The 23,791-nt window shown below is 36.0% G+C and overlaps 1 protein-coding gene across 4 annotated transcripts in view; it reads left to right on the forward strand.

The window, feature by feature from the left end:
* Positions 1-23,791, forward strand: part of NDFIP2 (Nedd4 family interacting protein 2) — an 81,123-nt gene that overhangs the window by 20,133 nt on the left and 37,199 nt on the right. For 2 of the 4 annotated variants that reach the window (XM_051608420.1, XM_051608418.1), the window contains exons 3-8: positions 735-862; positions 4,675-4,734; positions 7,867-7,954; positions 16,107-16,231; positions 19,315-19,381; positions 21,959-22,064. In XM_051608420.1, coding sequence (XP_051464380.1) covers positions 735-862; positions 4,675-4,734; positions 7,867-7,954; positions 16,107-16,231; positions 19,315-19,381; positions 21,959-22,062 — 572 coding nt within the window. In that variant the 3' untranslated portion in view covers positions 22,063-22,064. Of the gene's footprint in view, positions 1-734; positions 863-4,674; positions 4,735-7,866; positions 7,955-16,106; positions 16,232-19,314; positions 19,382-21,958; positions 22,065-23,688; positions 23,788-23,791 lie in introns of those variants that run through there. The other 2 variants (XM_051608419.1, XM_051608421.1) reach the window with 2 other exon arrangements.

Here is a 23,791-nt window from a genome sequence, read left to right on the forward strand (position 1 = left end):
AGTGTAATACATAGCTATGCAGAATTATTCCTAAATATAACATCTCTGTGGTGGTGTGCTGACAAATCTTTTTACCACGTGATCTGTGCTGACAAATCTTCACCATGTAAGCAATCTTTTTACAATATACTGCTGTCTGTAGGAGGAAGCTCAAGGTGTGTTTTAAATAATTTTTATCAATGTTGTTGATAATTATATTCTATATGATGTTGCATTACTATTTCAATATATAAGAATGAAGTGTGTAGTCCATTGGTAAAACTGAAATATTGGAAAAACTGATTTTCATAGAACAACTGAGGTTAGCCATGCTAATAAAAATACAGCATGATTATCAATGGAATTAAGTAACTAATTGTTGTTGATAATTAACAGGGGTTTTTAGGATGTTCCTGTGTATGGCTTTTGTATGATTTGATAAAAGGCATTTGGCTGGAAAGCCTAGATATGTAACTCAGTAAATAGAATTTTTTGTTCATAAATTTATTGTCTCCTTGCAGTGTCTGGGTTAAGGTTTCTGCCTCAAGTAGCAGCTAAAAGCACCATCAAGCTGTTCAGTGTTTTGTTTTATAAAAATAAAGGGGGTTTTTAAACTTAAAAGAACGTGAAATACAAATACCAATTTTGGCCTCTGTTGAAAAAATATACTTTAAATCTCAATAGTTATGTGCATGTGATATTCAATATTGACATCTTTCTGGCTTAAAAATGCACAACCTCTTTATTTTGAACAGAAACACACAATGAATTTTATCCTGTACCACCTCCATACAGCGTAGCTACCTCTCTTCCTACTTACGATGAAGCAGAGAAGGCCAAAGCTGCAGCAATGGCAGCTGCTGCAGCAGAAGTTGCCCAACGAGTAAGTGATCAAGTTCTGCTTTATTTCTATTTTGTAAGACATGTTAGGCTGATCTCAGTATTTACAACAGTTGGGACTGCATTATGGTCTGCTTATTAAAATTATGGTGGGATGGTGATTTCAATATTTTGGATGCTTAGTGTTTGTATAGATAGTATAAGGTAGTTGTAAAGTACTATGAAAAGTGTATCATATTCACTCTTTTCTAAGGCATAGCTGCTTTCTAAGCAGCTTTAAAGCCGAATTTTGTCCTGTTCTAATAGTTCATCCAGTATTTTGTCATCTTTTACTTAGGTATCACTACTAATTTTACTTTGTAGAGTTACTGCTGATGTTTACTGTTTCAGATGATAAAAAAAGTAATTAATGAAATAGACTTTTAGAGAGGAAAGAATTCCTACATTCTGGAAGGGGCAGAGTGCCAAATAATGTAGAACTTTTTAAAAATGAAAGGTCCCTGTTCTTGGCTCCATGAACAGCTTTAGTACTGGAGTTCAAAGAAATAATACTTAAACAAAAAAACCCCACACCATGAGTTACGGTAAACACTAAATTATGTAATAGGTATATATTCAGTGCTTGTAATTTTGTAAGAATTAACTTTATTGAGAGCCGGAGTCTTCAAAATAGAAGACTGATATCTGCAGTTATTGTTAAATGCTAGTTTTGTAAGGAAGGGTCTTCCTTTTTTTCCTTCCAAGATTTTGAATGTGGAAATTCTGCTGTTTGTTAGTACTGACCACAGTATACTATACCCAAATCAGGCTTCCAGTGCTTTCACTAAAAATCTTTCAGGTGCATTTAAAATCTTGCTGCCTGGAGTTTGCTTGTGACTGGAAGAAATCTGTGCTCACCCAATGGGAGGCTGTTCCTTCCTTGGTGGCTGTGCAGAAGTCACAGCGCACAATATACACTTGAAGGTATGCACAGCTAATGTTCAAGTGTATTTGTGTAACATCTCCAGTGAAGGTGAAGCAAATCTGCTTTACCAAGTGCAGCAGGGAACTAGGAACATTTGTGTGGTAACTTGCCAAGTTTCTGCTATGAAGTTACGTTTTACAGTTGTAACCTTTTAACTGCTTTTACAGGAGCATGGATTCTATGTAGTCTATCCTTACTACCTGTCGTGTAAGCTGAAGTATTAGTCTGAATGAAACTCTTAATCTGAAATTACAGATCTTTAGACTTAGTTGGATCATTAGCAACTCAAATCTTAACTTTTAGGGTACCATTACCAGTTCTGTGGTGCTTTAGACAGGACATGTGCAACTCTCTTGCAAGATTCTTGTTGCCTTTAACTTTGTATATCTAGAACTCTATGGAGTGGAGGTTTCAGCCATACAAAATATTCCTTGACCTGAATTTCACAAGGAAAAACCCAGGCTAGGGTTTAGAAAAAAATTAAAGAAAAATTTAGAGAAAAAAGCTAAGGAGAAAAAAAAAAAAAAAAGTCTTCCTCGTCATCTTAAGCGCCTTTTTTTTTTTTTTTTTTTTTGAGAACTCTCCTACTGTGACTTGTTCAGGTCACTGTGTCCAGAAACATCCTTTGCCCTTCTTTAGAAGGTTTTGGCCAAATTACAAGTTTTTGAAAAATTAGTTTCTGCAGTTAATATGTACAGCTCACAGTGTAGTAAATGTATGGAGTTTGTCTTGTCTGAACAAGTTTAGACTGCTCATAGCTCTGAAGGGAGTGGGACAGCAAGTTTGCTGTCACCAGAGAACATTCTCAAATGTTTGGTGTCAGAGTAGGACTCTGTAGGACTAAAAGTAGATAGACCTTATGGCTACACTTGACAGCTTCTGGTGAAAACACTGGAACTGAGAAATAAGAATTTCTGGTGTGCCCTGAAGTACTATTGCTATTCTTGGCCTTTGATTAGACAGGGAGAGGAAAGCCACTTGATTCAACTGCAAGGGTATCAATGATAGGTGGAGGGAAGAAGGACAACAACTCTGAGCCTCTGAAGCTTATGTGTTGTAGGAAGAGAAGTGTGACTTTCAGTGGCCAAGGAGGTGAGGTAACTGGTTCAAAGTGGACACAAGCAGGATCAGGAGGATGGGTCTAAGTCAAAATGAGAAAAAGCAAGGATGAATGGAGAGCAGTGATATACAGTGAGTACAGAGAGATTTAAATGAGAAACAGGAAGGAGAAGGATAAACTGAGATTGGAGAAAGAAACCCAAGTGGGAACAAAATGTGGTACTGGGAAAGGAGCTGAAGCTGGTGTGTGAGAAAAGAGGAGTAGACAGGGAGAAAGAATTCAGAGTTAAGAGGTAGGAGAGTAGAATATGGTGACAAAGCACTACAAACTTTTGTGTAGTCTGCTTTTTCAAAACAGTAGATCTTGACATTCAAGAACGAGGCGCTGACACCAGAAGGATTTAAATTACTTATGAAAAATCAGTAGGAACCACACCATCATTTCCCCAACACAGAGACTGGCTGAAAGGTTGTAGACTTACAGCAATACAAAGTTAGTATCAGAAGTCTACGTAGTGTACCTAAAAGCCACAATCCTAGTGCCTGCTAAGGATCTCAAGTTTGATAGAATTTCTTCTCAGATTGCTTATGTGTATTTTGTTTTTTTCTTTTTCTAAAGTACGTGCATGCACACACACAAGCTATATTAAAGAAACATTATTAAACTTGCAAAATTGAGATTTGGGGAAAAGTTGAGTTCCAGTTTTGTAGATTATATTAAAATTATGTGCAAGCACAGTTTTAATTACTGCCATTTAAATTATTTTACCATGTGATACTGCCAAAAAATCCCAGCCTTATTTAACACCTCTGATGGATTTACACTGAGGTAGACTAAGACTAGTAAAACTGTCTTAACCTGGAAGATGACTAGAATAAGAAAAAAGGTCATAGTATGGTTAGAGTTGTGGTTTGCCATCTTGAGGGCAAGGATTTTGATCCTTTAGATCTGAATACCCATGGAAGAACGAATAAGTGACTTGAATTTTGCGCTACTGGTATGTAGTTAATTGTTTTCTCTCTTTCATTGTCTTGGAGACCACAAGAGTGACAGTACTGTGGACAGCATCTGACTTGTGTGTTACACACGTTGCAAACCATGCACAAACGATATAATATAGTTCTTTTCAGCTTTTATTTTCAGCCGTAGAAAATTAGTGCTCTTAGGAATGTGAACTCTGCTGTGGTCCATGCCCCTAGTTTCTTCCTGGAAAAATCAGGAAACAATGTGAACAGTTGAAAAAAATTTATGTCCTTGTTACCTTGAGTGTTACATTAAGCTTATGATTGTTTCATAATGTAGTCCGTACTGTGCATTAAAGAAGGCTACAAACATACTCATTGAGAAGAGAGGAAAATGGTATAAAAAGGCAATGCAGTCACTAAATAAATTTCATCGTTTTTTTTCCCTCCAAATCTTAGAAAAGACGTTAGTGTGACCAAAGACTTCATCATAGGTCCTGCATCACAGATTTTATGAAAATCTAAACTTAAAATTGACTGAAACTTTCAGTAATTGTTTTTGCAGTCCTTTGTGTAGTTTTTCTAACAAGAATAGATTGTACATAAACACTTACTTATTTCAAGTGCTTCCAGATAGCTCATGTATCAAAGCAATCATAGCAGCCCTATGTCATCAGTAATAATAGAATTAGTTGCCCTGGCTTGTGATGTTTTCCTTTTCAAATGCTCAAGGTATATTAAAGGTTAAATTAAATGGGCAAAAATACTGCTAACAGTTAAATGACTTGTTTGTATGTTGCAATGAATGGCTTTTACTTAACGCTTTTCAGTTGCATTTGTCTTATGTTTTTCTGTTTTTACATGCTTAGCACGCCCAGTTTAGGGAATCTAGGAGTCTGTTTGATGAAATATTCCTCAGTCGTCCAGAGGTATGGTATAGTTCTCTCTAGTTTAGCCTTTTAACTATGCATTTTCCTGCAGGCAAACAAATGCTTCTGGGGTTCATTGTGCCTTTTCTGCCCCCACCATTAACTTATCCATATTGTATGCTGAAGTTATCATTTATGGTTTTATTATGTAAATTGACCCTTTCTTCAGAACTTTTTCTCTGTAAATCCACTGTATTGAGAAGAGTTTTCTCAGTTTAGTTATCCAAGGAGTTCCTGAAAACTTGAGTTCTTTGTTTGATTAAAGGTGGTTGTCTCACTATAGACCATGCTGGGTTTCAAATTGAAATAAGTTACAAAGTACTGGGAGATAAAAAAACAGGCCTCTTTTTGCAGAAGTTTCAGAGATATGTTTGATTTCAATGCAGCATTCCATTTTATGGCTTTTTGCTTAGAGAAATTACTCTGTGTAACATGCCATTTATGTTGATAATATATTTTGCTGTTTAGCTGTTTATTTGGTCACAGGAACAGTAAGTTTTCCATTTACATAGATCTCAGCAAGTTCTCCATGATCCTTAACGTGGCTAAATTTGTCAAAACTCAGTATGAGATACTGAAACAGCGTTGTGTGTTTTCTGGATTCGTGTGTGGCATTATATGACATTCTTCTCACTAAAAAGGAAAAATATATGTAAAATATACAATTATTGATAAAAATATCAAAATCGAAGTATTATTATGAAATTGTTTCGTTATAAACATTAGCAGAGAGAACCGTCATTCTGCATTGTCCTTTTTCATTCCTCAACGAATGGTGAGAAACAATTACATTTTCAAGAAAGATGGGGGCAGTTGATGTGAACTAGATGAAAGGAGAGCACTCAAGTGGTGCAGCCAATAAGAGTGGTGCTTGAGCAGTGGCAGATCAGCATCTTCCATCTGCATGGCTGATTATAAACCCACATGATAATACTAAATGGTATAGATACAGACTGAATGCAATTTAAAAGCCGGAAACTATTTCTTAAAAATTCTGAAAATGTTTATGTTTGGGTTTCTGGAGACAGTGAATAGAACTTGATTTAATATAATTCCCTGTTTACATGCAGTGTGCTAAATTACAATTTGTTCACACTTACTGCAATAGTGCCTACTTGGAAATGTCTGCATTCATGTCCCTGGGTTTGACCTGTGTTTCTCACACATGTAATCCTTAAAGAAGCCTGTGCATATAAAGAAACCTGCTAAACTTGTTATTTTAGTTGAGCAAAATATTCTTTTTCTGAAGCAGCATTTTGCAAAGACCATAATTCACTAATTGGTTTAGAAATGTCAGTGTGAAGCACAGTAGTTAGCAGATTGTAAAAAAAAAAAAAAAAGGTCCAAAAAGTATTTTATACAGGGTTTTACAGGCCTTCTGAAATTAAAATTGAAAATAGTTTTTGTTGATCTGTCTTGAAAAATGAACTTCTGTGGCATAATTTTCAGACATAAGCACATTTAAATGTAGCTCTTTATTAAACACCTTTTCAGCCCTTCCTTCCCTTCCCCATCCTTCTCCCCAGTCTGTCTTGTAGCTGAAGCAAAGTTGAGCTAAATAAACTAGTGCTTTCATAGTCACTTAAGAGGACCAATTAGGGACATCTGAAATTACATAGAGTTGAATTTTGTAGCCCCTTAAGGTTGTAGTTCAGTAAACTTTTTGCATTTTCCTTAGTATTGTCTGTGTGAGTAGCAGTGTTTTTAAAATCATTTTATCTGATACACATTCTTGGTTAATTAATCTGAAATGAAATTGTGCAGCTGGAATTTCATGGCCATGTTATGAAGAGTAATGCTGGCTGCTTTGAGTCAGTACAATCTGTTCTAGCATAATTTTAACCATAGTTGTTATACCCTGGTAAATTATTTTGCTGTGTTGACAAAGGTGAACAAGTCAATCACATGACAGGGTTTTAGATCACTGTGACCGTTTAATGCCCTTTTAGTTATGAATGTGTTATACAAAATAACGTTTAGTGCAGTGACAGTAGCAAGTTAAAATAAAAAGTAAATTATTTCAGTAGTAAGTGTTTGCTGTGGGTGAAACATCAAAGTAAATCTCACTTGAACTGATCTCTCTTGATTTCATATTTTTGATAGGTCATTTCTTATCTCAGTTCTAATACATGATGATTAATTGGAGAAAAAATAGGAAAAGTGTTACTCATGCTTATGTTTCGCTTATGTCTAAACCATGCTACTGCTGCTAATGACAGCATTATTTAACTTGTATCATCCTGCATTGTTTTGATGTTATTCATTTAAGTATAAAAATGGTATACTGAACTATTTTTCACTTCAGTAAAGGCTGCCATCATGAAAACTTTTGTTTCCCAGTAGCAGCAACGTTGTACTTGTGCACAGAGCTGCTTACCGAAGATCTACCAAGTTCTGTAGAAAACAGAGTACTGAGAAACAAAACAAACTCATGCTTTCAGTATCTTAAGATCACGCGTTTTGACACGATGGGAGAAATCTTTGGATTGTTTTGATTGACATCTGTTTACTTTCGTTTGATTTAAGTACTGTGCTTTTTTGAGGTTAGAAGGCTCTTTAGACACTTTTGATGTGCTCGCGCCCTCTGGTGTCCCAGAGTTTTGCTTTGCTTTGCATCTGTTTTGCAGTGGATTGTAAGGTAGTGAAACTGGTTAGTGCAGAGCTGGTGCATCAGCAATTCGTTTGAAGATACTAACCTTATTCTAAAACTTTATTATATATTTTGGGAAGCAAAGACTTTTCTGGCAGGAAAAAAATGAAGCATACTATATAAAGACTATTAAAAAAATTAATAGCTTGGCTGAATATGAAGATAGCTACAGTAAAAAAAAATATATTTCTGTTGGTATTCATTGTCAAAGTACTTGCCTGAAATAACTTATAGTTTCATTTAAGATGAATACGCAGTATGTACATATCTTCAACGGAAAATTTGGGCTCTGCAAATGTAAGCAACGTCTCAGACTTGTTTTATAAATATGCATTATTTTTCTATTAAACTTCCTTGATATGACCATGTTGCAGAAATGTTAATTTTCTTCTAGCTTTAGAAACATAATTAATAATTTAATCCTACAGATAGTTACTCTAAAATAAACTTTTCACTAAATTATCACTAACCTGTAAATCCAGGAAGAAGAGTATCCACCACGGGATGATTTCAGTGATGCAGATCAGCTTAGAGTGGGCAATGATGGCATCTTCATGTTGGCATTTTTCAGTAAGTTATCTTGTATCCGAGACCTACTGAGGTGTATCTTAATTTTACCTTTTTTCTCTGAAATATAAAAGATAGCTGTGATAAACTGCATTAATGTACTGTAATGAATGGATTTTTTTACCTTGTACATAAACGCTTCCTTTTCCAGATGTAGCAAATACGTTGCACTTTGTTTCTGTGGCATTTGTCACAGATAAGAGGACAAAGCAAAGTCATAGTAAATGTTTCGAGGCATAGCAAAGCTGCACGGTTACCTTTGAATTGGGAAACTGTCATCCTGAAGTTCGACTACCAACTGCAATTAAAGACTGGATCACAGAAATCTGACAATCGATTTTCAAGTAGAAAAAAAATCAGAGAGATCATGTGCCATATCAAAGTTGCTGATGTTAGCATAGTGCATTAAATAGCTGTGGGTGGATTTTTGGAACAAATCCAACCGTGCTTGTTTTCAGGTTGAACTAACTACTAGGATTTGAAAATGTAGTATCTCCAGGTAACTCCTGATTGCAGCCATCACTGCTCTGCCACTGCTTACACATACTGTGTGTGTGCCCTGTGCATGTTTTGTAACTCATGTACTGCTTTGAGCAGAGTGGGATTTAACCACTGTAAGTTACTTCTAGAAAGAAGCTGCTCTGTTTCGCCAGTTGTATATTTTTTTCTAATTTCTGAGCATATTTTCCCTTTCCAAAATAAATGGTTTTGGCCACCTATTTGGAAGCTTGTTTTTTTAGGATGTAGCTGTTCATTTCAGCATTCATCAGGATGAAAGCTGATTGATTATCCACTACAATATCCTTTGTCTTTTAACGTAGGTCTCATGTTAGTTCTCTTTCAGAGTATCTGTATTTAATTTCTTTACTTAACAGAACTGTCACAGAAGTTTTTTCACGTTGGTGCATGATCTACTAGGACAATGTGGTGTTTGTTTCCATCTTGGCATAAAAGCGTATGTGTCTACCTCACATAGCAAATATATAAATGCACATATAGAGTAAAAAAATGAGTTTTGCAGTCTGCCCTCTTTCTGTAGTTGGACCATAGAAAGGATTCAAGGGTGGGTATGACTTCTTTTATTTATTTTTTTTCTTTTTTTCCTCCTTTTCTGTGTGCTACAACTTCTTTGTATTTAGCCTGTTCAGGTTCTGTATTGTGTGAACTTGTTCTTGCTTTTAAATCCTGGTTTAGGCCTTCATTAGCACTGCACTTTCATGTCAAGTGGATTGTTTGGTCTATTTCAAGCCAGAGAACAGACTTGTTAGCTTGCAGCTAAGAGCATAGCACTGGTAAAAACCCTGCTATGCAGAAGCTGAACTGGAATAAAAAGCTCCAGAAAGGCTGCAATGATACTCAGATGCAGTTGGCCAAAACTGCATGTCCTTGTATTCACCTTCAAGAATGCAGACGTTTACTTGGATAGACTGACAGCTTTCTTTTCAAATAGCTGTTTAGCTGGGACTGACTGCACTGAGCACTACTTATACACAAAAATACTCTGTAGAACATAAGTTTTCTTTATTATTTTGCCCATCTATGAATGAAATGCATAACATCAGTGCTTACACATTGTAAGGCATTTATGCAAGTGTATGCTCAATCGGGATCTGTTTTGGCTGTTACAGATACTAGTTACATGCAGAAATTGATAAAGTTTACATGTTTGTGCTCATAATATGAGGAGTGCACAAAACCACAGCATTTATAGACCCATAATATTAATTCACAGTAGTATTTCTTAGGGAAATTGGAGAACTAAATGAAAAATGAGCTTAACTTAAGGGTAGATCATAAATAGTGAGTGGTGTATTCCTGTCCCTCTGACAAGGAGAGAAAAGTCTCCATAAGTTACTGTATGTAGAGTTAAGATAGCAGGAGTTAAAATGAAATTTACAGCATGGCTGTTATTTGCTTTTTCTCAGGGTGGGATATGTTTGTACCTTGCCTAGAATAAGTCCCCTCACTTAGTTAAAATGCAGGAGAACGGTGTCAGGAACTGTTCTCTACTGAGAGGAACACAGAACAAATGGCTTTTTCCAGATGTGCTCTGCCACCTCTTCCCGTGTCTGTTAAATACAGTGTTGGTAGAAAGATCTTGGGGAAAGAGTTGGGGCTGCCTTGGTTTTAAATATAAAACAGTGAAGTTAGCTTTCTAAATCTCATTTTATTCAACTGAAGTATATTAAAGCAAACTTTTTAATGAGTTTACCTCCATATTGTAATCAACCAGTGATATGTAGCTACCATCTAGTGGTCGTTGCTCAAGTTGCATAAAATTGCAGTCTTGAGGCCATCTGCTGGCCAGGTCTGGGGGCTGGGGATTTTTGTTAGTTTTTTGGAGCTTAGTGCATGCGAGTTACAAAACTGTTTCCCATTTAAGTTATAAAGCACTATTTTGTTTAGCATAACTGCATAGAATGAGACAATATACTCTAAAGAATGAAAGTCCTTTGTGTGAACAGGTGGATTTTTTGCTTTAGCACTTGATTCAGAAACTTTGTGGAAAAACTTGGAAAACAACCCATTTTATTTCTAATGTGTGGTAAAATTTTATGTTGTAAGAAATTGTATAAGAAAGTGTTGCTGTAGAGATCTGTGATGATGTTGGTGAGCAGTCTGTTCCGTAATGGTCAGGGCTGCTGTTTGCTGAGGTAAATGACTATTAGGGAATATATTGATTTTGCTAAGGCAAAATGCAGCAAATTCTGCTATGCAACCATGTCTTTCGTATTACATATTTCTAAGTCAGCTGTGCCTTATACAGCATAGGATAAACTTTTCAGAATGCCAGTGAAGGTTCCTAATAGGCTAGTTTCTCAGAATGATTTTTTTAAATTTTACTTTTGTATGCACAAAAAAAGGGAGGCATTTCTGAGCTGTTTCTTTCCAGTTTGAACACAGGTGTAGTGGTGATAGAGCAAGTAACTGTCATGTTTGGTTTTCATGTTTAATTTGCCTGTAGTAGAAGTCTTTTTTGTTCATATCCTATTGGCTTATCCTGGTTCCTTAGGTGGAGGAGATAGTTTTGAGCAGTAATAAAAGGCTTATATGGTTTTCCCTTATATTTAAGGAGTGCTTTAGAAATACCAACCAGCCTTTTCACCTGAGGGTCCCAGAAGGAATTTGGGACCTCATCTGGATTCTTTAAAAGCCTGGAAGGGAGTTTTAGGTTGTCCCTGCAACCTAGAAAAAATAAATTGTAATTTGAAGCACACAGATGAGTTAATAAGGAGGAAAAAATGGAACATACCACCCAAGTTTTAAGTTCTTGTACAGAGATCTGGTTTGTTCTTTTTGAGCAACATCTGGGCAGTTTGAACACTGAATACAACTCACCCCAATAAAATATCATGATGTGGAGAAATATAAATGTACATATTGACCTAGATGCTGTATTGGAACAGAAAGTAACCTTACCACCATTTTGTAACTAATGCTCATATAATTTTCAGAGCTATTAGATGCATTGAGTCATTAATAAACTGTGTACAAGCTAGGATATTTACTTACGGAGTTTCAAGCAGGCACAAATTGGAGGGCAGAGTTGTAGCACAGTCTCAAGGAGAGCATGGTGTTCCTGTTACATGCTTCCCAAGGAGTGGTAAACATGGTCTAAATTTCCAGTGGGGGGATTTCTCTGTGTGAATTTAGGAAACCTGAAATCTGTATGTCCAGATCATGAATGTTATGGAGGTTTCCCTTAGTCATTCAAGAGAACCTGAGGGAAGTAGTTTGACTGAAATTGAAAATGTTGGAAGAGACAAAGGAACTGTTTTGGGAGTGTTTATTTCTATCTGACCACCTGACTTGTTTTTTGATGTGGGAAGGGTTTGACTTACATGGTTTCTTCATACACATTAGATACAATGCAAAATAATTGGAACAAGGAAGCTTCTAGTTGGGCATTAAGAAACATTTACCAATAAGGGTAATGAAGCAGCAAAAATAAATTGCCTAGGGAAGTTTTTGAGCATTGATATCTGAGTGGAGGAAAAAAAAAAGTCAGTTGAAGTTGATAGCAAATGCTTCTAGTGATCATCATCAGGCTTCAGGTGAGCAAAAATGCATCCCAGTTCACATATTGAATAAATTTTAGGCAGGAATATTGATTTTGAGAATAGAATGAAAAGGTGTGTCAGTATTGCTTTGCAATGTAATGAGCACTGACAAAAAGCAAGCACAGATTAATAAATTCATAATGACAAAGTACAGCTTCATATATCATCTCCATGCCCCTGTAGGTAGTTACCAGAAAATTAAGAATAGCAGTGGAAACCAACTTGTTTGTCAAAGCCAAGCTGAATTATTTTACTCTAGCTTCTTTGGAATTGCTGATAGATAAAACACTTGTGGTTTCTAACTTCAGTTTTTGATATGAAATATCCTGTGCTGAGCACTACCCCTCAGAAGAGAGTTTTGGGGGTTGAAATAGCTGATGAATAGACTTACTTTGTGTGTCAGATTCTTAAGACTTTTAAAACATTTAGAACATCCTGTGCTTTTTATTTGAGCTGGGATTGTCTTACTCCAAACCAGAAAGCAAAATTTAAGTGCAGCATAATTGTTGTGGGCACTGCATTGGTTATCAATAAGACTTTTTATTTAAAAAGGCCATTAGTCCAAGCCTCTGCTTCCCAGAAGACATCTTCTTACCTGTGTTTTCATTATGGGTTCTGTTGTCATGAGGAAATAACTCCAAGAGTTATATTATTTTTATGTGAACTACGTTAACATAGACTTTCTCCTCTTGTCACTCAAAAATCTTACTTTTGTCGGTCCGGCTTGTTTGTATGGTGATACAGTAACAAAGAAAGAGACTGAACTCATGATGCCAGTACAGTTAGTTTGAGTTTTATCTGAATGTCTGAAATCTATTAAAAGAAAGAGGACAGGAGTTGAAAGTTGGGCTCAAGTATTAATCCAAATGGTAGCAATCTCTGGGGTAGGAAACAATTCATGCTGCAGAGTTCTTAGTCTTCAGTGGAAGTCTAGGAGATGGACACAGAGCGTGGCTGCATGAACAATATGGGTCAACAGAAGGTAGAAATGTGTTTCTAGTTAAAACCATTGTTTGGCTGTAGCAGCTTCTTGGACTTGATATCTCATTTTTAGGAATGGTTTTCTTCTTTATTCTGGAATGTATTAGTGTTCTGACACAGGAATGTTATCTGTGTGAAAATGTCATAGGAAGCTGAAGCAGTAGGAAGGATGAGGTGATCTCTGCTGAGCAGTGTTTACATTTCACAAAGTGAGTGGATACTGGCAAATAGTGGAGGATTGCATTTGTTGCAGCAAGAAGCTCACACAATGATTTAGTTGTCCCTAGGAGATAGAAAGGGAAGTAGAGACACCTCAAGAAAATGGTAGATGCTTCCTTTTACCAGTCTTTCCCCTCACCGTTGTGTTTTCTTCCTCAACTTTATGAAGATGGCTTCTGTATGGCAATATAGGGATGAATATTATAGATTACTTTTATTGCAAGAATGAGGTCGGGAATTATACAGAAAATAACATTAATAACTCTTAAACTGATGCAGTGTAGGCCACAAAGCTCAGGCAACTTGAGTGACTGGCAGAGAATACACATGTAAATAATTGTGGAAAAAGATAGATAGATGAGGTTAATCTTGGTCTGGAGAAAGCCCAATTGGAAGGTAGATAAAAATCGTATTTGATGCAGTCTGCTCAGAATATGTTGCCTAGGTTTTATAGAGGCAGAAGTAATATGTTCCTTACACTGCTGAAGACAGGGAATTTTGAATAGGTCTTCAGAGTTTTTCTAGCCCGTGATTACAGATAGAAAGTTAAGTAGTGAAATTTCTCTTTTGTAAATAGCGCAGTTTTATTAGGATGTGTGTTTGCAACTTTTGTATAGTTGATGCCTTTTCTGCTTTCATTGTCTGCTTATATAACTTGATGGAACAGCCTACTGGTTAGAGGAAAAAAGCTATTGGGAACAACACTGAAACATGGTGATCCCTTTTTTTCTGGGAGCTGGGTAAACAACTTATGGTTTAATATCTACCTAGTACTCATCTACTGACTGTAGATTTTAGTTTGAATATTCCTTTAGGTAAAATTGAAGTGAGGACAAAATTGTAACTGTTAGACTTTGATGATAAGAACTAATTTTTCCCCACTCATAATTATGATGGGGAAATCTCTAGTGAATATGCAAATTAATTCAGGTGTTCTAAAAATCCTTTAAAAAATAATTAAAAAGCTATTAAAATTGCAGGCTTTCTGAGAATTCCTCTAGTCAGCACAATCCATTAGAAACATGTCTGTCTTTGGTTCTTTTTAGCATGCCTGTCTTTGGAGCCATGATCAAATTTGCCCTTTGTAGCTTGAGTAGTGGGGAGAAAGGGAGAGAGCAGTAAACTGTTATGCTGAGATAGACAGCGAGACCCGTTGAGCTAGCTTCTGAAGTCCTTTAGTTTGAAAACTATGGTGGATTTGGAAAGCTTGCTTAAAATAGGGCAGTCCTGTTTTCAAAACAATGTATCTGAGCATTCTTAAATGTAAATGCTTTTCTTGTGCTTTGGAAAGATAGTTAAATGAGAGGGTCACGAAGTTGTTTTGTAGTTCTTACATAATAGAAATGCTCTCTTTTCTCTGCATATACCGATTAAGATCAGCATTCATTCAAAATTGTGTGTGTTTTGGTTGTTTTGTGGTTTGTTTGGTTTTTAAGATTAGTAATTACTAAAACAATAAAAGTAAGCTTTCTCCTTGCCACTCTTGTTACCTATGGCTCTTTCAGAGGCAAGATGTTTTCTTACTTGAAAAAAATGACTATGATTTTGTAAAATCTTCCAAAACTTCTCTTGGAACTTCAATTTCTTTACAGTTCCTGGAATCCTACTGCAGTTTTTACAGACTCATTTGGCATTTGTGGGCAAATCATTACCTCTTTGTTGGAGGGTTGTAATAGGGTTTTTAATGATACAAAGAGGTTGTTTGTAGATTGACTTTTCTTTGAGTATCACAGACCAGTTTTCTGTTCCTAATATTTTTCTGTAAGTGTTCAAACTTTTACTGAAAAGACAGATTTTTTTATTTTTTTTTTCTGTGGTGATTAAATTTCTGAATTTTGTGTGAGTTTTATTTTTTCCACAAGTTTAAGGATTTAATACATGAAGGTTTTGTTGGCAGGGGTTTTATTCCCCTCTGCCCCGCCTTCCATTCTCATTGCCTCTCATTGCAATGATTTTTGTGTTTATTGTGGATTTTCCTAATGTTTTCAATTTTCCACTGTCTTGTCCTTTCCATAACTCCTGAATAGTCTTCTTAGACCAACTTCCCCAGCTCTTCTTTTTGGTGGTTTTCTTTTTAGTTGCCCTCACTTCCTGCCAAAGCTGGGAGATCATCTAACTGAGAATTCTTACACTTTGACCTAATGCATGCAAACTGAAGTCAATACCAATGATTCTGTGTTCATTGTGAACTACATATGCAAATATGAAATGTTAAACTGTGAAGCTACTGGGAGTTGTGTAGAAGTGTTAATTGAAGTAACAGTGGTAGTTCAATATCCTTTTTGTTTCTTAAGCTTCTGTGTGAAAATTCCAAAGCTTCTTATATCTTATGCATGAATATAGATCTAAAGGGAAGACTTTAACAAATGAAACATCAGCTTCTCAACTTCCCTTCATTTCTAGACTATGTTTACAGAGGAAGAGTGGATACTTTTATCCAGTTTGGATCGAACAGAAGAAAACTTAATGTGCAGCCTTGATACATGCACATATGTGTGCATATAACTATATTTTTGTTTATAAAAGTGTAGCGAGGGTTTTTTTTCTTTGTTGTAATCCAAGTCTTGTATGTTATAGTCCCTTGTTTACATTTACCTTTCATGTCTAGTGTCATCCTGTTAGATTTCTGTAGCAGTGTAATACTTTCTTTTATGTTGAAATTTTCTCTTGTTTAAAGTAGTAGGTTCCAGCCTGTTTACCATTTGCTTTGTTATTAAGTGACTATACCATGGGGAATGTCTGGGTTCAAAGTAAATCTCTGAAAGCCTGAATTACCAGAAGGGAATTACTGACTGTGTAAGCATGTCCTTATTAGTTTAAAAGTGAAATTACTGTTAAGTCTGTTTGCTTAGCTATACAGATTAACAGAAGCTACTGTTTCTTTTCTTTTTTAGTGGCATTTATTTTCAACTGGATTGGATTTTGTTTATCCTTCTGTATAACAAATACCATAGCTGGAAGGTATGGTGCAATCTGTGGATTTGGTCTCTCCTTGATCAAATGGATTCTCATTGTACGGGTATGTTTCTTGATTCACGCTGTACAGACTCTTGTAACAATTTATTCAAGGATATATAATGAACTAAAAATCAGTATGTTAAACTCCAGTGCTTAACGGAGTGCCTAGAATTTTCTCTAATTTCCACTTCAGTAGAGAATTTATTTGCTGTGTATTCATATCTGCTAACTGTTTATAAAGCTTAATCTATTTTTGTCTGACAGCATTTCATCTTTCCACTCAAATAAATGCAGAATGACTCATACTTTGCACAAATATTTATATTTAAGAAGTAGACCAGGTACCTAAAATATCAGTGGTATTATTAGTGTCCTATATGATAGATTTATAAATGGCTCAGTCTATCAGTGAGGGGTGAGAGTGGATCAGAAATAACTTCTTTATATCTGATTGCTTTATTCCTTTTAAGATAAATACTGAATCAAGTAAAAATTGAGTATAGAATTAGTCACAGTTTTACCATCTTAGATGTTCAATTTATTGATACTTTTACTGTAAGATACCAGATACTTTTCAGACAGCTATATAAACCAAATGGAAGTTACTTACCTGACTAAGTGGATGATAGGTGAAACATAGTGATTCTTTCTGAACTTGCATTCTACGTGTCTGTGAGTCACAACATTTAAAGTATAATCCTGTCTAGCAAAGAGATTTTACATAACTTAGCTACCTTTTATGTCCTACCAACTCTGAGTATTTTTTTTTTCTTTTTCTGTGTGTGTACTAGTAACTTAACTTGATTTGGCCTTAGCATGATATTACAAGGACTGTAGAAAGGAGATTGCATGGTCCTTCTGAGCATGTCCTGTATCCTTCTTGGAGCTGAGAGTGGTTTTGGTTTGTTGGGGTTTTTTGCTTTGCCAGGGCAGGGAAGTGCTGCTGGGCCAGATGTGATTCTGGCATATTTAGTTGGAATTCAGGATTTGGGATGGAGTTTATCTCAAGGGAGCGAGAAGACATTAATTTTTCAACTATGTGTTCACTGGGGATATATTTGGCTTCCCTTGAGGCATACTAAACAGAGAGCAAAACTCGCTCATTGTCTCAGTTCTGTTATTTTTGTCTGCTCGAAAATGTGCTCATAACAAACATAAAAAATAATATATGCTAATCTTCCGTGAATTACTGTGTTCTAGACTATTTTTAAATTCTTGTATATACATCTTTTACTAATTCTAAAATATTAGAGCAGACCAGTTCCTCAGGAATGGTGTTCAATATAGATCTGTATTCCTCAGGGATGGTATTCTTCATAGTGAAGATTTTATCTTCCTGTGATGTCTCCCTTTCTAGAGGCAATAGCAGAAAGCTCATGAGGTGTATATTGACAATTTTGGTTCTGTTTGTTTTGAGCTCCTCTGAAGACATACGCTGCCCTTTCTCAGGGTCAGTAGTACGCATCTTCATATTGTCTAGATGGTCTGAGTTCACATACACTCTTGCTGTATCCGGTTTTGGTTTTGGGTTCATTTGGGGTGGTTTTTTTGGGTGTGGGGGAGAAGACCTTAAGCACAATTTTGCTGTTGGGGGAATTCTGCAGCTGTGGCTACTTAGAAACATAGAATTATTCAGGTTGGAAAAGACCCTTGGGATCACCGAGTCCCAGCATCATCCCTACTTCTGCCTAAAGTGTGAGAGTAGTGCTTACAGACCAGTGTTTGACTGCTGGTTTTAGTAAATCTTCTTTCCAATTAAATGGAATTGTAGCTTTAAGAAGACTCTGCTGGTATATGTGTTAGATAATTGAAAATACTGTCAAGTGAGATGGGATTAATACTGTTGTCAGCTTCCTGGGAATTGAGTATTTATATGATATTTTAATGAAGTGTCAAAATATGAAATGCTTACTCTGCCAGGCCATAGAAATGCTAGTATTTATATAGGGATAATGTAAGTACCAATTATTTAGTTCAATTTAGCAATTCTGTTTCTTCATACTTTTTTCTTGGATTGCCCATAGAAATGTATGTATTACAAGATCAAACCTTTTAAGTATTCATATGATCTGGCTTTATTCTGAAATATATCTAGAGTTCTTTAATTCTTCAGATGTCTTGGATTTTTATATGTGGGTCAGTATCTTCCCTTCTTTTTTTTTTTTTTTTTCCTTAAGAGTAAACTGATTTACGTGCCTGAATGGCATGATTTCTTGGTTGATACTACTGAAACAGCAAATGGAAAGTGCTGTGGCAGGATGCAATAAACATACTGAATGACAGTAGGATGAGAAGCATATGAAAAATGTGCAGCATTAGTAAATAGGTTATTTTCTTCCTTCTGGCAACTTTTCGTGCATCTCCCCATTCCTACTCCTTCTGTGAGTTTTGGAGACATTTGATTAGCCTTTTTATCAGTGAAGCATGCAGTCTGGAGTCTGCTAAAGGCACAGATACCTGTCTCCAATACTATCACACCCTGCCCTCCAGCTGCCTCCCACATCACAGGGAGGACAAAACTGTCGACCATGGTCACTAGCAGGAACAGTTGAAATGCCACTTCAAGGTTCATTTAGTTGCGTTCAGCTCACTGCTGGGAACTGAATGCGGGTTTGAAAATGAAAAGACTTTAATGAGTTGGGGGTCTTTATGGGGCTGGTATTCTTGGCAGCGATTAACAGTAGGGGGTATACAGAAGGTCAAAAGCTCTTCTTTTGAGGGGTCAGCAGAACATCCCTGTCTGATAAGATTAAACTAATGTGGCTTTTGGTGTTAATATCTAAAGCAGCAGGCTGCTGTAATGTTTTTGGGATGGCAGGCATTGGGGGGAAAAAAGGAAAATCTACAAGTGGTGATACATTATAATAGAACATGTCAGATGATTCTGGCAATACAAGTTTGAGGGAGTTTTTTAAAACACATGTAGTTTTAGAGGTTTTTAAATAACTTTTTCACAGACCAACTGTTACTGAAAGTGTTATTTGTATATTAAACTGCTGTGCAAATACCAGTTTTGCATTGTAGTTGACTATATTACTTTTATTTAAATTTGCTTTCTCCTCTATGTGTTCTGTATTTGCATAGTGCATTAAATGTGTCTTAGTCATCTGCCTTACTGCAGCTAAGCCTTGTGTATGAATTTAGTTTTCAGATTACTTTACTGGATATTTCAATGGACAGTACTGGCTCTGGTGGATATTCCTTGTACTTGGTAAGTGGAAATTGAAAACGTTTCTGTTTTGATGTGGAAGTACTTAAAGATGAATCATGTTACTGTAAGCAAGAGTTCTGTAACATGTTTAGTTCTGTGTTTTTCTTTAGCTGATTATAGTTTTGTGTGTTATTTTTGTTTCCATAGTATTTACAAGGTTTCCATAGTGGTGTTATTGTGTGAACTGCTGACTATTCCAATAACGTTCAGCTCAAAAAATTATGTCATACATGTGGAATTACGTACATACCTGAGACTTGTAATTTGTACTTTTAAAAATGTTTCTACTGATCTAGGGGTGCAGAACTGTGTAACAAAACTCCAGCTTTATGTAGAGAACATACTGAAAAGTGAGTGATATCTAGTACTTGCATATATAAACTTATATGTCAAGTATTACATTTTAAGAAATGTGACTGATCCTGGGCAGATGGAGTCTGCTGTCTTGTACATAGGTCACAAAACATCCTTTTTCTAGTCCTTTGAAATGCATACTGCATCAGTAGTTTCTCAAACGAGAGAATGGCTTCATGCTTTCTGATCACAGTGCTCCCATGATGTCAGCCTTCTCTGAAGAGGTCTGTCTGCCCATGTTCAAAATCTTACACTCATCAAATTCTGCTCTTCTGTTTTTAATTACATTATACCAAACGTCAACCACTATACCTTTTTTTTTCCTGCTGTGCATTTTATAATTTCAGTATGGAATTGGAAATTATTTTATTTTACAGAAATGAATCCTACTCTGCATTTTCTCTTCTAGTTCTGGGAACATGGTAAACTGTTTCTGGTTCAGTAGGTGGCACTCTTCCCCTTAAGTCAATTGTCTCAAATGGCTAACAGCAGATCTTAAAAGGAAATGCTGAGTAAATTAAAAAACAAAACAAAACCCACCCAACACTGAGATCCTGCCTGTTTGTGACTTGCTATTTATCTTGCAAGAGATGCCAGAAATCTTAAATGTTACCTAAAACTTTCTCTATCTACCTTTTTTAGCGAAGATTGGGGGCTTAATACTTGCTCTGCTGTTGTGCACTTGGTTGCTTGAGATCTATAGAAACTGCAGATGGTTAACAGATACCAGCATCGGTCCCTTGAATGCTTTCGTATTCTATTTGAGGTGATTGCAACTAAGTAGGAAGTGAAATTCCTCTTTACACCTACAAACATTTCCAGATAAATCTTTATTAAAACAAAGCCTTGTGGTGCCTGAGATTTAGAGCTGACACTGTTTTCACTTGGATGAAAATAGTGTGCTCTTCCCCCCCAAATTTCCCCCAGTGTGCCCATGGAAAAAGCTGTGCATTTGTACTTTTGCAGCACTTGTTCAGAAGTTAGCTCATGCAAATTTAGGAAAGCCTTCTTTTCAGTTTTAAATTGTTTGAAGACATTTCTGTTTTCTTTTACTTTAGCTCACAGTTTATAATATGCCTTGGAATAGAAGGCACTGTGAGGCATTCAGTATTCATCCAGCAGTCAACATTCCCTTGTCTTCTGAATGTTGTGCATAAAATACACCACCAGTGTTTTTAAACTGATAAAGTGGATATAGCGAGATTGCTAGAACACCATAGAAGGATTTAACCCAACAGAGCTGCTTAGCAGGGCATGGAGGAGTATTATCAAGTCATGGGAGCTCTGCCAACCAGATCTGTATTTCATTGTTTCGGGTAACTTTCCCGTAAGAGCACATGATGTAGCTTATCCTGCGTCTCTTCAGAAGTGAATGAACTGAGTTGGATTCTTTTCTTTGCATCATCCTTTGACATACTTGAGCTCACCTGTTGTAATATTCTCCTCTCTTCTGATGTTCACCTATCAGTTTCTGCTCTCTTCTTTCAATGTCTGGAAAAATCTGCTCATGCTTGACGGAAAAGTGGTCTACTTCCAAGCAGCTGTCATGTACAGTGAACAAATTGAAGAGAGAGACAATTCTAATTTTTAAATTTAAATGTTAGCCAATGTTTCTTTTTGAGGAACACAATGGAAAGTGGTTTTTGGCTGCTGTTTTTTTTGTTTTGTTTTCTTTTCTCCCCTAAGCAGAGAAATATAAAATACGGATTGAACTTGGACTAGTTTTCCAACATGTGTAATGCAGAAAATATGCTTTCAGGCACCTTAAGAGCTGCCTGCCCACCTTTTGCTGCTTCAGCTGCTTTTCAGTTGAACAAGGAACTATCTCTTGTAGTGTCTGGGTAGCAGCTTTTGATCCAGATTTTAGTGCTTTCTTCTCCAAGAAGAATTCACCTTAATCACAGAACTGTGTTTGGCTTAGGTCAAAGTTCCAGTGGTTAGCAGTGCATTCACTGTGTTTGGGGTTTTTTTGTGTGTATGTCCTAATGAGGCTTTGGTTTTTAAGAAGCAAAAAGAAAAAAAAAATTAAAGCCTTCCATAAGGCTGTATCCTAATATCAGGAGACAAAAGCAGAAGACTTGCTTGTTGAATTTGCAATGATGTGTAAAGACCTTGCTTTATTTAGTGTAATCTAGGGGTTTAAAAATGATTTAATAAGAATAATATGGGTTAGCATGTACTTTGGTTGATATACTTAATTTTGTGCATATTTTACACTTTCAGGACTCCTCCTGTTCTTCCGAGGCTTTGTTAATTATCTTAAAGTCAGAAATATGTCTGAAAGCATGGCAGCTGCTCACAGAACAAGATTTTTTTTCTTGTACTGAAGGTAAGCAATTTTTAGTGATAAGATTATCTCTTCCAGGAAAAGAGAGAATAATTAAATATTTATTGAAAATAATCAAACTTCTGTCACAAAACAGAAGTCACATGGTTTTTGAACATCTGTCATGAATGTTGTATATATTCTACATGGTCTTGGAAATATCTGGAGTCTCTTGAACTGATGAAATTTGAAAGGAAACTATGCATCCTTGTTACTTCCAGTCCTCTCTGGAACTAATGTTCAGTAACAATGAAGAGTAACCTGTTGCTTTTCCTAAACAAGAAACCTGCTGCCTGTCAGGACACTCTCCTTTGTGTTGGAAAACTGGATTTAGTAGTCAACCTGTTGTCAGCAAGTTAGGAAGGACTAATCTGCCTGCATATTAAACCTGATTGGCAGGGGTCTGGACATGCATACAATAGATGAGTATTGTCTCTCTATACATGACTGGATTAAGACAGTCATGTACAGATATGATTATTGTGTATGCAGCAAGGTGCCTTTTATATCCTTCATGCTGCTGAGTAATCAGTCTGGCACATAGCCACTTTTTTTTTTAATACATTTTATCCATCAGGTGGATCTGTTGGACTTGACTATGTAACCGAAACCATGGGTCATCATTTGTGTTCACTTTTTTCACTTAAACTACATGATGAGATAAATTTAAGCCTATAAATAAGTACTGTAGGATTTCCATTTCTCTGCAATTTGCTTAAAATGCTGAAATACTGTATTTTGACTTAATAGAGAAGCTTTGTTTGCCATAATAAAGTGGGTTTTTTGGAACTTCTCTCCAAGATTGGCCACAGGATCAATATGAAGTAACCAACAACGCATTATTGAAGCCTGAAAAAAACTGAGACAATATTTGCCTAGGAAAAAAATATTTCCTTTATCTAAGACAGTGATACACATCTAAAAACAGCTAATGATCCTATACTATATAATTCTTGATGGAAGAAATCTATTAACATAAGTGTAACATAATACTGCTTTTTAATTTGTCATTTTGTCAAAATTATGCGGCAAGTTAAAGGTAAATAACTAAGTTATATATTGCATTTTAGTAACCAACCTAAGCTGGCATCTACATGGCAGCATTTTCTTTTTACAGTAATTTAATATAATTTCTTTCCTTAGTAATATGGCAGCCTCTTCAGAATACCAAAATTTGTAGAGATGAGACTGAAAATGTCTGTTGGCTTTCAATGCAATAAGGTTTAAAAATACTCTTTCCAAAATAATTGTTAGGGTTATTTAATTCAGCATTAGCCAAAGTTAATGAGTTGTCTGATCTGAGTTCAATGGCTTTGAATTTTTCCTTTGCCTGTAAGCATGACATAGCTGTATGGGCTGAGAAAGCCTGTGGAGCTTTTAGACAGCTGGACACATAAATAGCATTTTTTGAAGCACCTTAAGTATTGAAACAAGTTCAAATTAATTGCTATCACACTTAAATGTCCCTATTCTTGAATAGACAGATAACTTCTTCTATGGTGACTATTTGTTTTAATAAATAAAAAATATTACCTCTGTGTTTACAAAATATTCTCAGGTGTTCTTTTGAAATTATAACAAAATAACAGTAGGTTCTTTATTTTTTTTCTCCCATCCTGACATGGAGGGTGGGAGGGAGAAGGCTGCTGCTTTGCTGCTTCTAGGTTTAAGCAACGCTGCTTCTAGTGAATCGCTGCAATGAGCTGAAGTGCAACTCTTTCTTTATCTCC

Source organism: Apus apus, chromosome 1 (genome assembly GCF_020740795.1).
Source record: "Apus apus isolate bApuApu2 chromosome 1, bApuApu2.pri.cur, whole genome shotgun sequence".
Classification (NCBI taxonomy): domain Eukaryota; kingdom Metazoa; phylum Chordata; class Aves; order Apodiformes; family Apodidae; genus Apus; species Apus apus.